This window comes from Acinonyx jubatus, chromosome C2, assembly GCF_027475565.1.
Source record: "Acinonyx jubatus isolate Ajub_Pintada_27869175 chromosome C2, VMU_Ajub_asm_v1.0, whole genome shotgun sequence".
In the NCBI taxonomy this organism is placed as follows: Eukaryota; Metazoa; Chordata; class Mammalia; order Carnivora; family Felidae; genus Acinonyx; species Acinonyx jubatus.
Window position 1 is genome coordinate 119,861,751 of NC_069384.1, and position 15,659 is coordinate 119,877,409.

A 15,659-nucleotide genomic window follows, 5' to 3' on the forward strand; every position below is an offset into this window, starting at 1 on the left:
ATAGGTGAGTTTTTCAAAGGAAAATTGTAATCGAGTATTATTGTGAGAAAGAGAAATTCAGTTGGAGGCGTCTGATGTCTAGCCATTCTCTGGGTTGTTTTCTGTGGTTCAGGCCTAGCACCGTCCAGAAAGGTGGGTGCAGGGCTCCTTGGACTTGTCTCATTATGCACCAGGTGAAAAACAGGTATGGAGAACTGCATCAGGAGACACTGCAGGTGTCTCTCTTTTTCTCAAAGCCACCAAGTCTCCCTCAACTGAAAGGAAGGAAAATGCGGGTTTGCCATCTCCTAGAACTCACTGACCAGTGTCTGTCTGTGTGGCTTCCATCCTGTAGAGTCACAGTCTTGCGGGAGGGTTACTGAGATCATTTGAAGCTTCGAAGATGGATTTTTCTCTGAAGTTAGGTTTATGAGGTATAATTCACATAGCAACATTCATCATTTTAAGGTATCAGATTTTGGTGTGGGGAGGGTATCACGTAGATTTTAAATGTGGCAGAACAAGGATGGAGCTAGAATTCCGTCCAAGTAGATCAGGAATGAACCCCATGTCTCGGAGTCTCAACGAAAACGAGAGTTGGAATGGGACCAGGTGCCCTGAGGAAGAAGCTCACACCACCTTGATGACCATCAGCAGGCATGAACACACTGTCCCACAGGTCAAGAGTCCTCCTCAAACTCACTCAGAGCAGTTTTAACTTGGATAAACAGAGTGCCCAGGGGCTCAGTAACCTTGAGAAACTTGTCAAGCCAGTCTTGACATCAGGATGAACAGTTCTCAAGTAATATCTCAAGCAACAGGCCCAAATGGCCTTGGCTTGTCCGGCAGGGATGGCTGACTGCAGCCCTTTTGCAACTAGTCACAAAGGACAAAAGCAACAATAGCCCCCCAAAGGTTTTCTTTATGTTCTCCGTCACGCCAACTAGATGCCCCTCGGGGGCAGGGTCCATGCTTTATGCCCTTTTCCACTAAATGTCTGTGGTGCTGATGCTGACAATAAAGACCAGGCTTTGTAACCCCTATTCCTTTCACTCAGTGTCTGGGACACTGCAAAGCTGATCACTTTACTTTTTGCACTGGTGTCTCTTATGTCAGTTCTGTAATTAGAAATAGCATGAATATTATTTTACTCTTGAATCTTTCCCTGGCAGCTTCGTGCAGAGATCTTTTTTGCCCACCATTATGCAGTGCACTTTGGACAAATAGGAGAGGCTACTGATTGAGGCGGCATCTTTTGTAACAGCCCAAGGGGCCACGGTAGGAAAGGAGATTCTCCTGCTTGTTGGGGTAGATTTCATTTCACAGCATTTACAGGCGCTCTTGTGTTCCTGAACCCCACATCGAGATTACAATGGATTTTCTTGTAACAGTCAATGAAGCAAAGATACCACCTGACCATACACTGTGGGGTTTGGTCTGCCAAAAACAGTATGTATTGGTATGAAATTATGTGTTGGAGAAGCACTTAAGTCAGAGGCTTGCACGGTTATTTGATCTTGTTCTGCTGCACTAACTGATCAGAATAAAACCTGCAAAATGTTTAAATGAGCTTTAGCTTTTATTTTATTGGAAAACACGATAAATCCTCTCAAGAGCCCTTGTGAGATGCTCAGAAAAGCTTTCAACTTTTCTGCAAAATTAATTCACAGACCTATGAAGACAAAGGGAAGATCCTTTCAGTGACATCTAAAGAAGGAAAGGGTTTTTAAAATTTATTTCAAATGTTCGTGAATGCAACAGGGAGGGGCCACGTGACCCGTCTTCTGTGTGACATACTGTGTAGGCATTTGCTCGGTCCTGAAGGACACCACTAAATCAATCAAGCATTATCTCATTTGAATTTTTAAAAAAATACAGAGTTGAAATGAAAATGTTGGAAGGTTTTGTCTTTCACTGAACAGCTGGTTTTTATATGCCTTTTCTCTAATGTTGTAAACAGCTTTATTCAAAACAGTCACAACAACAGATGCTTTATTAAAAGGTTTTGCTTGATGGAGCAGCTTCAGGCAATGAGCCAGGGCTTTAAGGTGGCATTTTCCTGAAGAAGTTTGTCAACATTTCATTTTATATACCCACAGCGTGTTTATAGATTTTCAATCAATCCTGGCAAGCGGTGGTGTTCCCTTCAGGGAAGTCATCTAGAGAGACTGTTTGCTTTCCTTGCTGCCTCGGCCGCTGTTAGTGTGCCCGCTCATCCTCCCTGTGCTTGAGAACCCGCGTGTAGACATGGTCAGTGGTCACCATTTCTGTGTCTCCTCTCCTTCCTGGGCACATGGAAGACAATACTAGCCAGACCCTTTGACCTTGGGCAGGGCCAAGACTCATTCTGGGCAAACGGAAGTGTGTGTGAAGTGCTGTGCAAGTGGGTCACTTCCTGACTGAGGCGGTACAAAGTTCCCCAGGTTCTCCGTGGTCTCTTCTCTTGCTACGTCAACTGGAAGCCACGAGTTCCAATGGAGCTGTCAGATGGAAGCAGCCTGGATCTCTGAGTCACTGCTCAGTAGGGAGACACCCTGGAGTGCTGCTGGACCCACAAGGGACTTTGTGTGAATGAGAAAAATTCCATTAGTTTTAAGCTGCAGAGACTTTGGGATTTGCTTGTTATCATGACGTGGCCTATTCTGACCACGGTAATACAACATTGGAATCTACACAGGAAAATCAGCTCCATGTTTTACTTCACATAAATGCAGAATTTCCACCAAATTTCAAAATACGTGTTTGTTAGTGTGGTGTCTCTCATGCTTTGGAAGTTATTACAAATGGATTTTGTTTTGCTATTTAAAAAAATCAGGTCGGGGCACCTGGGTGGCTCAGTCAGTTAAGTGTCTGACTCTTGATTTTGGCTCAAGTCCAGGCTTGTGGGTTCAGGCCCTGCATCGGGCTCTCTGCTGTCAGCTTGAAGCCCACTTTGGATCCTTGGTCCCCCTGTCTCTCTCTGCACCTTCCCCACCAGCATGCATGTGTGCTCTCTCTCTCTCTCTCAAAAGTAAATAAACATTGAAAAAATTTTTTTAATTAAAAAAAATTACATGGCAGAATATTCGGGGTGCCTGGGTGGCTCAGTTAAGTGTCCTACTCTTGATCTCTTGATTTTGGCTCAGGTCATGATCTTCAGGTCATGAGATCAAGCTCTGCCTCGGGCTCCATGCTCAGTGGGGAGCCCTCTTGGATTCTTTCTCACCCTCTCTCTCTGCCCCTCTGTTCAAGCACTTGTGTGCTGTCTCGCAAAATAAATAAATATTAAAAATATATAGTAAATATAAATAATATGTTTTTAATATATATTTATATACATTATATATTCATATATATTTCATATATGTTATCATATTATATTCTATGTTCTATTATATATTATATATTTCATATATAATATATATGAAAACAAGATATATATACAAATCTTGGAGATTGTTCCATATCAAGTGCTTATAGTGTTTGAAAGTATCAGAAATACTTAACCATATAACATGCAAATAATAATAGGAAAATAATAACAAGCTCAAGGCCTCAGCACTAATCCAAAGTACGTTCTAAATCCCCATGGACAATGCTGACACTGCTAATCACCTCTGTTATATGGTAGTTTACCTGCTTCCTAAACGTTGTTCTGGTTTCTTAGCCAAGAAGAGTCTGCAAATATCTTTTGCTTCCTCCGTGAAGTTATCATGTTGGAATCTGACCTCTTCTTTCAGGGTTCTTTGCTTTAAATCCTCTTTACTGACTTTTTCCTTGTAATCTTTGAATGGTGTTCGTCCAGCAACCATTTCATAAATACTGCATCCCATTGCAAACCAGTCCACAGGATAGGAATAACTCACTTTTTCCATTAGGATTTCAGGAGCCATATAACCATTGGTTCCAGCCTGTAATACCCCAAACAAGAAACAAAACAAAAATACTAATGTGAGTGTAACAAACACTGCTGATTGCCTATCCAATACCCATTCTCCTTTTCTTTCTTTGTTAAGGGAATCTTAACTTATTTGGGGTGGCAATGTGTCTAACCTATTCTAGTCCCTGCTTTTCCAGCATCGTCTAGTGCAGTTGGGGCAGGCCATGTGATCCATTTTGGCAAATGAGACATAAAGAGGATTTAGCTGCAGTGCATTATAAAAGGGACAAATGAGGCTGTCCTTGAAGTGGGACACTTCATCATTAGTTGAAAAGTTCAGGTAGATGTCTTTATGATTCCCCTAAGCTCAGCCTCTGTATTTTATTCACAGGTAATAGAAATTAGATGCATGGTATTTTTTTTTAAAGTTCACTTATTTATTTTGAGAGAGAGAGGAAGAGAGAGTACGTGCATGCACATGTGAGTGGGGAGGGGCAGAGAGAGGGAGAGGGAGAGAGAGAACCCCCAGCAAGCTCTACACTGTCAGAGCAGAGCCATTCAGTGTGGGCCTCGAATTCACGAACCATGAGCCAAAATCACCAGTTGGTTACTTAACGGACAGCCACCCAGGCACCCCTAGATGCATGGTTTTTAAAGGTTGAGCACTTTAGGTTGCTAAAGGTTTTTAAAGGTTGCTAATATTGAATGTTCATGTGTTATCAGGCCTGTGATTCTTACTCTATTTGCTACATACTGATATTAATCTCACACATCTCTGCCTGTCTGAATTGAAAATTAGCAGAGTCATTTTAATCTAGAAAATTCCACATATGAAATTTCATCTAACATGCATGAGTATATTTTGTAGGCACCCTTCTAATGGAAATACATGCCAAATGACCACTGGATTTAAAAAAGTATTTTTTAAATACATATTTTTGTTACAGCAAAATACATATAACATAAAAGTTGTCATCTTAATAATTTTTAAATGTACAGTTCAAGAGTATTAAGTACACTCACCTTGTTGTACAACCATGATCACTATCTATCTCCAGAATTCTTTTCACCTTGCAAAACTGAAACTCTATACCCATTAAATAACTCCCCATTGCCCCACTCCCCAGGCCCTGGCAACCACCATTCTACTTTCTGTCTCTATTAATCTGCCTACTCTAGGTCCCTCATATATGTGGAATCAAGCAGTTATTGTCCTTTTGTGAATGTGTGATTTTAATAATTAATTCAATATTTAATGAATACCTATAACATACCTCATTATAAACCATGTATATATGTGTGTAAGTATGTGTGTATATACACATGGTTTATAATATGCATATACACACACACACAAACACATTATGATTTCATAAAAACTAAGTTGTTTTTGGTTAAAGTACAATGCATAACTTCTTCAGCAATTAAAAATTCAAAGTACACCCTAAAATGACAATATGCTTCCATTAGTACATAAAAATGATAATATAAATTATTGGCAGAGTTGTGAAAAACAGATGTGCTGTGTAAATTGACCCAGACTTTTAGGAGAGCAGTAAGATATAGATAGTCATAGACAATAATATGTACCAACTGTTCCTTTTCTTCAACCAGTTTACTTACCTTTGAAGTATGTATCTCAAAGAAATGACTCAGAAGGAAAAAGAAATCTATGCTGAGATGTTCACAGCTCCATTATTCATAATGGTCACAAGCTGGAAATTTCCAAATGCCCATCAATAAAGACAACAGACTAAAGTCTACTCTTAATACCAAGAAGTTTAAATATATACTGGGTTTCACACACCAATTACAAATATGCATTCCAGTACACCAAAAAAGTTAGAACGTGTTTTTAGTTGTTTATTTGGTGATTTTTTTTTCTGTCTAATTGCTTAAGTATATGTTTTTTACATGCACAGTATATATATTGCATTAGGAATATTAAATTTCACAAGTAATTTCTACGTGGATAACAACAATGAAAAATATACATGACCCAAGCACTAATGAGAAGTAATTGGCCGGTTCTGGAAGTGACCGGGGTCTGACAAGCTGGGCATGAGTCAGCGCGGCACTGCTGTTTTCATAGAAGCTGATATATAATTTGGGTGACCATATGTTCCGGTTTGCCTGGTACAGTCCCAGTTTACATCTGTTGCCCTGGCATCTTGTCTAGTTTTGCATTTGTCCAGACAAAAGGTCCTGTAGACTCCTCTAAGGCCCAGGATATAGTCTCACTCATCTCTGTATCCAAACTAGGTACTTACTGCAGGGCCTCATCTGGTGAATGCCCAACAAAATGTTTGTTAAGTAAACAATAGCAACGATGGTAACTGGATGTTTTCCATTCACTATCCAACCAATATTTATTGAGTCATGCCCTCTAGTGAGTTCTAGAGATACCAACACATATAATACCCGGCCTTTGCCCTTCAGGATTTACAGGCTGGTAGAGACAGGTCAAAAGGTCAACTCAATAAAGTAGGGTAAATGCCATAATGGGAGTATAAAACAAGCACAGAGAGGCCAGAAGGGGTGTGTGTGTGTGTGTGTGTGTGTGTGTTGGGGATACTTCACTGAAGGGTGATAGCTGAGCTGAATCATGAGGGAAGAATCTGTCACACACAGAAAGCTAGCTAGCTAACAAGCATATGTGAGATATGAAGCCAGGAATAATGTGGGGAGCTTTAAGGAATTTGACATTTCTGGAATACAAGATCTGTGGGATGCAATGGTGGGAGGGAAGACCAGAGGGAGAGATGAGGATGAGATTGAGAAACACTGTATGCCAAAATAGCAAAAACTCATTCCCAGTCTCCCTTTTCCCTTCTATCCCTCTACTAGAGAGGCCAGAGGCTAAGCACTCCATCTCCCAGCTTCCTTTGTACCTAGGGTAACCTTGTGCAAGGTCAAGGTGCTAAGGGTTGGGGAAAAGGGGGAATGAGCTTGCTTAGAAATACATAAAAGAGGGGCACCTGGGTGGCGCAGTCAGTTGAGAATCCAACTCTTGATTTTGGCTCGGGTCAAGATCTCAGGGTTGGGCTCCACACTGGGCATGGAGCCTGCTTGGCATTCTCTCTCTCCCTCTCTGGCTGCCCCTCCCCTGCTCATATGCTCTGTCTCGCTCTCGCTCTCTCAAAATAAACACATAAACATTTAAAAAAATATATAAAAGATATAAGACAGATTAATAGATCAATAGAGGGATGGATAAATGGATAGACATGTGACAAAGTGAATCTAATAAAATATTGATGACATACAATGGAACATTGGCCTTAAAAGGAATGAAGTACTGATATATGCTACAACATGGATGAATCATGAAGACATTATGCCAAGTTAAAGAAGCCAAACACAAATGGCCACATATTGTATGTCTCCATGTGTATATAATGTCCAAAATAGGCAATTCCATGCAGCCAAGAAATGCATTAGTGGTTGCTTACGGTTGGGGGGGGGGTGGTGGCGGTGAGAGTGATGCTAAAGGGTAGGGGATTTCTTTCTGGGGTGAAGAAAAATTTCTAAAACTGTGATAATGTTTGCATGGCTCTATGAATATACTAAAACCCACTGACATGTGTACTTTAAATGGGTCAGTTTTGGGGCGCCTGGGTGGCTCAGTCGGTTGAGCATCCAACTTCGGCTCAGGTCATGATCTCGCGGTCCGTGAGTTCGAGCCCCGCGTCGGGCTCTGGGCTGATGGCTCAGAGCCTGGAGCCTACTTCCGATTCTGTGTCTCCCTCTCTCTCTGCCCCTCCCCCGTTCATGCTCTGTCTCTCTCTGTCTCAAAAATAAATGTTAAAAAAAAAATTAAAAAAAATAAAATAAAATAAAATAAATGGGTCAGTTTTATGGCAGTTAAATTACATCTCAATAAAGCTGTTCCAAATGTCTACAGTAAAGGCTAGATAATGGGTATACAGGTTCTTGATGTGGAATTCTTTCCTACATGTTTGAAAGTTTTTATAAGAACATAGAGGGGAAAAAGGAGTGAGGGAAGGGGATGCAATGCCAGGCATTACTGGGTGGCTGCCGGTTCACCAGGCACAAGAGAATCTTCTGGAAGGGTTATAAAGAGGAACTGCAGGAGAGAGGGAAGGAGGGGGAATCCATCTGCCCAGCTCCCTCCCATCTCCTACTTCCACAAATCATGGATTACCCAAAATCTAACTGGTCTATATTTCCAGATATGTCATCCAGACCTTTAGCAGCTGCCTAGAAACCAGGATTCACATCGCACAGTATGATATTTCCTCCAATTCTAGAAGTAGAGGAGCGACTGGGCCTACAAGTGGAGCCAGGAGGGTGCTGTCCTAAACAGAGAGAAGAGGCAGAGAGGGACTGTGAGAAGGTGTGTGAGGTTTGTGGGCCAGTATACAAACCTGATGAAATTTCTCAATGATGTACTTTGGTGTGGGGCTTTTTCCATCTGTGATGCTGGTTACTGGTTGGCTGCTTAATCCAGAAACTAATGGCTGTCAGAATCTGGAAACTTTCTCATATTATTTCTTTGATCATTTTCTCCCTTCCATTTTCTTTCCTCTCTTGTTCTTTTTGGAAATCCTCGATGAATCCCCTATGTTTCTTACCTTTTGCTTTTATTTTCCATCTGTCTTTTCTTTCTTTCTTTCTCTTTCTTTCTTTCTTTCTTTCTTTCTCTTTTTCTTTCTCTCTCCCTCCCTCCTTCCTTCCCTCCCTCCTTTCTTTTTTCTTTTCTTTTCTTTTCTTTTCTCTTCTTTTCCTTCTTTCTTTCCAGGACATTCCCTCTATTTTTTCTCCAATTTGTCTTCTTTTTTAAAGTATTTTATTATGGGAAATTTCAAGCACACACAAAAGAGAGATGAGAATAATAAATCCAGTAGAGGCTACACTCAGCTTTGACAATTATCAACAAATGGTCAATCTTGTTTCATCTCTTATCCCTGACCCACTCCTACTGCCCCAGACTATCCTCGACATCATATCACTTGTATTTCACTATGAATCTCTAAAAGATAAGGCCACTTAAAAAACAAACAATGCCAAAGCACTACAATACCATTATCTCATTTTAAAAATAGCAACAATTCTTTATCATTATCAAAATCTGGACATGCTTACACTTCTCCACTTGTCCTGTAAACCTGTCCTATAAATAGTTTGTTATACAAATAAGGTTAATACAGTGTAATTGCTTGGTATGTCTCATAAATTTTTGTGAATACATAAATACCTCATCTCTCTGCCTCCCAGTCCTCTGAAAGTTTTTGTTAGAAAAAGTGGCTAAACTATAGAGTATCCCAGGTGAGATTTTGCTGATAGCATCCCTGTGGTATCATTTAACATGTTCCTCTATCCTTAGTGTTTCCTATAAATTAATAGCTAGATCTACAGGCTTAATCCTTCTACTGAAATTTCATTTCTGCAAATGTTTTTTATTAACATACAATTAACATAGAAAAATGTGCACAGATAGTAGATGTTCAGTTAAATAAATTTTGATAATTGAATATACCCATATAAGCACCACCCAAACAAGATATAGAATACTTTTATCCACCCAGAAAGTTCTCTTGTGTCTCTTTCTAGTCCATTCTCCTCCCTACTTTGCAGGCAACCACCTTCTGATTTCTGTCACCATAGATTAGTTTTGTCTGTTCTTGGATTTCATGTAAATGGAATTGTATGGTAGGTATTCTTTCGTGTCTGATTTTTTTTTTTGACGTAATGTTTTGAGATTTATCCATGTTGTTCTGCAAACTTATTCATGATTTTTTTAATTTCCAAATGTCCTTTTCTTCTCTGAATGTTTCTTGTTTTCTAGCATTTGTTCTTGTTTCATGGATGCAGTATTTCCTCTTAAATCTCATATGATATTAATTATAAATAAAAAAAATGTTCTATTCATTGCATTGTTTCTGCTCTCTATAAGCTTCTTTCTTCTGTTGGTTTTTGCATAGTCTTTCATTTTGGAAGGTTCTTTCAAATAATAAATGATCTTTGACTATTCATGTTTAAAGCTGACAAGCAGCTTGTCAAATGATGGGCTTCACCATAGGGTGATCCTGCCAAGCCATTTCAATGGGGACCCACCTGTGAGTATCCACAGACCTTTTGTGTTAGCATGCTCAGTTTCCCCAGACAGATATGCTCCAATACCCCATCTGAAAGGGGTCAGCCTGCTTGTTCTCATTCTGAGAGCTAAGGTGTGGAGGGGATGGAGGGTCTCCCTGTACAAAGTATTTCACTCTCTACAACTCTCAGCTGAGCTATATGTTCCTGGGTCCAGCTTCTCTCTGGTTCAGTCTCTTCTGCTGGGGTTGGAGAGGCATGATGAAAGATTACAAACGACATCCAAGTGCAGTTTAGATGGTGGTGATTGGTAAATTCTACTTAGCAATACTGATTGTGAGCTTGCTCTGTGTGTGGCCCCCTTCCAATTAGCAGATTTCAGAGGTGAGTGACTGTAAGGATTAAAATAGCTAATTAGGACACCAGATAAACATCGGTTACTCAGTAGAAGGTATAGGGTGAAAGGAGAGAACATGCCTTGTCCTAAAACAAAGGATGTAAGACACAGGCTGGGGAGAAAATTGGAAATAATGTACAATACTTACTACGTGCTTATTACATGCTAAATATTTCTCAAGTGCTTTACGTGAATTTCTCGTTTCATCTCTATGATAAACCTATGAGACAGAAACTATTTTATCTCCTATTTTACAGATTAGAAAACAGAACCACAAAGGGTTTAAATCTTACCCAGGGTCATCCACCCAGGATTCACACACAGGTCTGCACTCTGAACCACGACACTGCACTGCCTCTATGGAAGTAGGTGAGCTGGCTGTTTCAAACTCTTCCAAGTTCCCTTCAGATTTCTCTGCTCCCCTTAGAGTCCTCTCGTTCCCTCTCTCTATCTATCAAGGACCAAGACCTCATTTTGGTCCATTCTTGCTTAAGCTGCTTCCCTTCCCCTTTCCCCAACAAGCTCTTCATCCTTTGCCTGTATCTCTGCTCATCAGGCTGGCTGGGCTGCTCCACACAAGCAACCTCTGCTAGGAGGTGGGGACCAGACCCTGAACCATCCTCCAGGACCATCTTGCTCCCTCCCCAGGGAAATAAATGAAGAGTCGGCCCACCATCCTCACAGCACTTCAGCCTCTTGGTATAATGGAAGGAGCACAGGACAGCATGCAGGGCAGCTTGAGATGCATTCCAAATAGTTTTCAGGACTATCTTTACCTCTTGGCCCTAAAGACAGAAAATGTCAGTGATGGAATTTTGAAGGGCACCACCTCCTTGAGGAGTGGAGGTATTTCACAGAGAAGAATGGAATTAGAGGCACACGCCAGACTCTGAGCACCCAAATTCCATCGCAGCCTCCAGCTGAAAAAATTAATTGCCTGCCCTTTATGCCATTTGTCTTCTGCATGTGAACTGCCTCCTCAGAGTGGGGTGGGAGGAGAGAATTAGCCAAGCAGCATGGGGCAGGGTCCAACCATGCTGACCTCTCACAGCTTAGTTTAACTCCTGCAGTTACAAAGGGCCCCCGCACATCAGTCTCTGTGTCATCAAAACAGTCGCTTTCAGTCCATGTGACCAGAACTGCCATTGCCAGGGCTATAGGGATCACCCAAGTGTCAGCAGCAACAAAACACTTAGTGGAGGTTTTGTGTATGTTTTTTGTTTTGTTTCCTTCCTTCCCCCCCCCCCCCCTTTGTTTTTTCTTTTGGTTTTACAATGCCTTTTGATGGACCTACATAGTCAAGACCTGGTCAGGCAAAACAAGGTATCCCCAGCATGGCAGGGCATCAAGCATCACACCGCACGGGGTTTAGAAAGCCAATAATGACGCCTCCTTTATACTCCCCCCCCTCCCCCCCAGGGGACAGCAAGAAGTGCATCTACTACAGTCAACACATGTGTACTGTTTAGGCCCATCAGGACCACCTGACACCTACAGGTGTTGAAAGTTGGAGGGAGGTGCACACGCTAGTCTCAGATCAGGATCAGAGCCAGCCTGTCAGGACCTGTGCAGATGCCCCTTACATTGCTCTTGCTGTTGGATGCTGGCTTCCACTGGCCCTGTAGCTGTCCTCACTCTTACCCTTGGGCCCATGGGAGCTGAGTGGCAGGGCCAGGCTGGGCAGTCCCAATGTGGCTCTGGACAGCAGTGGACTGTGACCCTGGCAGAGCTGAGAACAGGGAGGGGACTTTCAATGGGACTGAGAGGGCACAGTTCACAACTTAATAGTTCTGTGTATCCATAAAAAAAGGGTGTGTGTGCAAGTATGCCTGTGTACGTGCAGGTCCTTCAAGGTCAAAGTCACCAGTAAACCTCCAGCTCCCACTGAATCTGAAAAGTTGGCAAGCTTAAATTCCATCCTTAGAAGAAATGCCAGCGTCGTGCCCCTGGTGCGACCAGGCCAGACTGGAGTTGATGACCGGGTGGGGAGAAATATGCAGAAAAGGAAGCTCTCTGGGTTTGTCGGTGGTGGCCCAGCAAACTGACCAGCAGAGAAAGAAACTGCCCGGGATGCTTCTTCCAACCCCCCCAACCCCAGCTCATCACAAACCAGATCCACTCGACAGCACAATCCAAACAGAAGAGGGAATCAGAATGTACATCTTTTGTTTGCCGTGGCAGGAGAACTGTTGAGCAGAGGAAAAAAACAAGCTGAGCTTAGCGCTATCAGCTGTTTCCTGGGGCTCTCTCCTTCCTTCCTCCGAGGGGGGCCTGGCCGCTTTGTTCTCGTTCCCAGCTGCTCCTCTGCGCCTTTAAGCGGTGGCCTTTGCAGACCTCAGAGGAATGCGGCCTGAGACCCCAGGGGATTCAGCTCCGAGACTCCGCCTGCGTGCTCAGCCCCAGGCTGCAGCCTCCAGAGTGCCTGCTCTTGCACCTGGTCTGCTTTCTGCTGGCCACTTCCTAGGTGGGCAGCAGGAGCCTCACCAGAGGTGGCTTCCTGCTTTTTGTGACAGCCGAGGGAGGACACCTATTTCAGAGAGCCCCTGCAGGGGATCCAAAAGAGAGATTTCTGCAATAATGCTTTCCACAGCTGTACAGCCTGGTGTCATTCTGCTGTGGTTCGGATTCCAGCTCTCTCACTTACTGGTCACCCCCTGCCTCACAGCTCTTACTTCATAGGACTGTGATGAGGATTAAAGCGCAAAGACCTACTGAATACCTCCCAAAAGCCTGGCACAGAGCAGAGCCTTAACAGGTATTAGAGACCACGGTCACCAAGCCTGGGTTCCGGTTGTCTCAGGCAGGACAGCTACCCAAGAAGAAAGACTCCAAAACCTCTGAGACTACATCAGATTGAAATTCAGGGCCTGGCACACGGGCAGAGATTGATAGTCGCGATTCTTCCACTGGAGTGTGTTCTTCGGTGGCTCCACGTTCCCTAGTGGATCTCTCCGGCAGAGGGCTGAGGCCCATTTTCCATGGTGTCTCTAAGATGCTCAGAATGAAACCACAAGTGAGTACCATGTGACTGTGAGGAAGCAAGGCAACTACGTGCCTGATGGGCTCAGTCTACAGGGGAGCTGCGTGCCCCCGCCCCACTGCACCTGCTGTGGCCCCATAGTCCTGCTGGCTCCCTGTGCCTCTCAGAGAACAAAGCACAGGTGCAGAGGTCACCTGAGAAGCCCAGTGCCAACAGGTGAGGCAGAAACAATGCAACAGAAGGAATTGTGACTGAGGGGTCTGGTATTTGGCTTCTGGTAGGATAATCAGAACAATCATTTCTTGAGTACCTACTAAAGGTTTACCCTTTGCTAGGCTTTTATCTACCTTGTTTCTTAATCTTATCATTAAGCTTAAGAGGCAGACAGCCTGGGGTCAAGTGCAGGGCTAAGCCAGCCTAAATGGCATGTCTGTGCCAATTACAAGAAGGCACCCTGCACAGCTTGGGTTGGCCCTCAGTCCTCAGCATCCCTATGGCCAAGTGCCCCACGTGAGGGGTCAGTCTGTGCACCGCAGCCACGGTAAGTGTCAGAACCAGGACTGACACACATACCCCTTCCATCTGGTTGACGCTGAGGATCATATTTCATCAGCTGCACCTGATCTGAATGGATCCTCTGGGCTGCCAACACGTGTCCACATAAACTTCCATGATGCAACTTTTTGGTTCCCCGCATGACAGTCCCCTCCTGCCGCCCCTGCAGACCTCCTGGCTCTCTTTCCTCACTTCCACAACTCACTGGACAATGTGTCTCCAGCGTCCTCCAGTTCCCAGGTCCTCCTATTTACTGCCATCCCAACTCTCTCTTCCTGAGTGTCCTTCCAAGCCTGCTTTGTCATTTTCCTGCCTGAAAGCTTTCAATGGCTCCCCAGCACCCTAGGCCCTGAGTTCAAATGCCCTTGCCTGACTCCTCCAGCCCCCGAGGGCCTGACATCTGCTATACTCTCCAGTTGTACTCTGCACCCTTCCCACCCAGTGACTCCACACTCTGGGCAGCTGCCGAGTCGTTCTGTGCCTGAGCCCCGGGGCCTCTTGTTCAGGCCTTAAGCTCGGCAGGATTTTTCAACTGTGACAGCACAGACATTGTGGGCCAGATCATTCTTTGTGGTGAGGGCTGCGCTGTGCACTATAGGATGTTTAGCAGCATCCTTGGCCTCTACCCACCAGATGCCAGTAGCACTTCCCCCATCACGACAACCAAAATGCCTGTAAGGATTGCCAAAAGTCCCCTGGGGGCCAGAATTGCCCTCAGTTGAGGACTCCTTTGCCCAGCCTTTACCCTTCCTCCTCACCTGCCTAGCTTGCTTGCCTTTAAGTCTCAACTCAGTTGTCATCACCTCCCCGAAGCCCTTCCCGACACCACAATCCAATGTCAGGCACCCGACCTGGACAACTTTGTTCACATGTATTCTCACTGCCCTTTTACTTGTCAGTCTCCTCCCTGTCCTAGGGCTTTAGGAAGGCAAGCATTTGTGTGCCTGGTTCCCTATACTCAGGGTCCAAGTCTGTACCTGTGATACAACCTTACTTATAAATCACCCCTGACCTCTTTCCCTTACGCCTTTTCCAAATCACTGAGGCCTATTCATTCTGAAATCTCTTCCCAATTCATCCATTGTGCTCTGGCTCCACCAGAGCTGCTCTGTGATCTGAGCTGCTACCTTCTCTCACCTGGATTACAAATGACCATAATCCACCTGAATTCCCTCTGGTCGGTTCTTACTTCAAACTAATTTTCTTTTTCTTTTTTCTTTTCTTTTCTTTTCTTTTCTTTTCTTTTCTTTTCTTTTCTTTTCTTCTCTTCTGTTCTCTTCTTCTCTTTTCTTTCTTTTCTTTCCCTTCCCCTTTCTTTCTTTCTTTCTTTCTTTCTTTCTTTCTTTCTTAAATGTTTACTTTTGACAAAGAGAGTTGAGTGGGGGAGGGGCACAGAGACGGAGAGAGCGAGAATCCAAAGTAGGCTGTACGCTGTCAGCACAGAGCCCCACCTGGGGCTCGAACTCACAAACTATGAGATCATGGACCTGAGCCAAAGTCAGACGCTTACCACCCAGGTGCCCCCAGACTAATTTTTTCAAAACAGAAATCTAAGTATTTTGTTCTCTTGATTAAATCCTTTCAAAGACTTGCTGATACTTTTTTTTTTTAAGTAGGCTTCACACCCAGCATGGAGCCCAACGTGGGGCCTGAACCCAGGACTCTGAGATCAAGCCCTGAGCTGAGATCAAGCCCTGAGCTGAGATCAAGAGATACACACTCAACCGCTCAACTGACAGAACCACCCAGGTACCTCCTTTCTGATACTCTTAAGCAAAAAACTGGAGTCCTTAACATGGCCTGTAGTGCCAGATTTGGTGTGGCCCTTGCCA

General features: G+C 43.7%; 1 protein-coding gene across 4 annotated transcripts in view; it reads right to left on the reverse strand.

Moving 5' to 3' along the window:
• The window catches only part of GRK7 (G protein-coupled receptor kinase 7), a 33,892-nt gene that overhangs the window by 8,151 nt on the left and 10,082 nt on the right, over positions 1–15,659 (reverse strand). For all 4 annotated transcript variants that reach the window (XR_008297960.1, XR_008297959.1, XM_027061701.2 and 1 more), the window contains exon 3: positions 3,595–3,869. Coding sequence is in view for 2 of the 4 variants with exons in the window: in XM_027061701.2 (XP_026917502.1) it covers positions 3,595–3,869 (275 nt within the window). In the remaining 2 variants the exon portion in view is untranslated. The remainder of the gene's footprint in view (positions 1–3,594; positions 3,870–15,659) is intronic.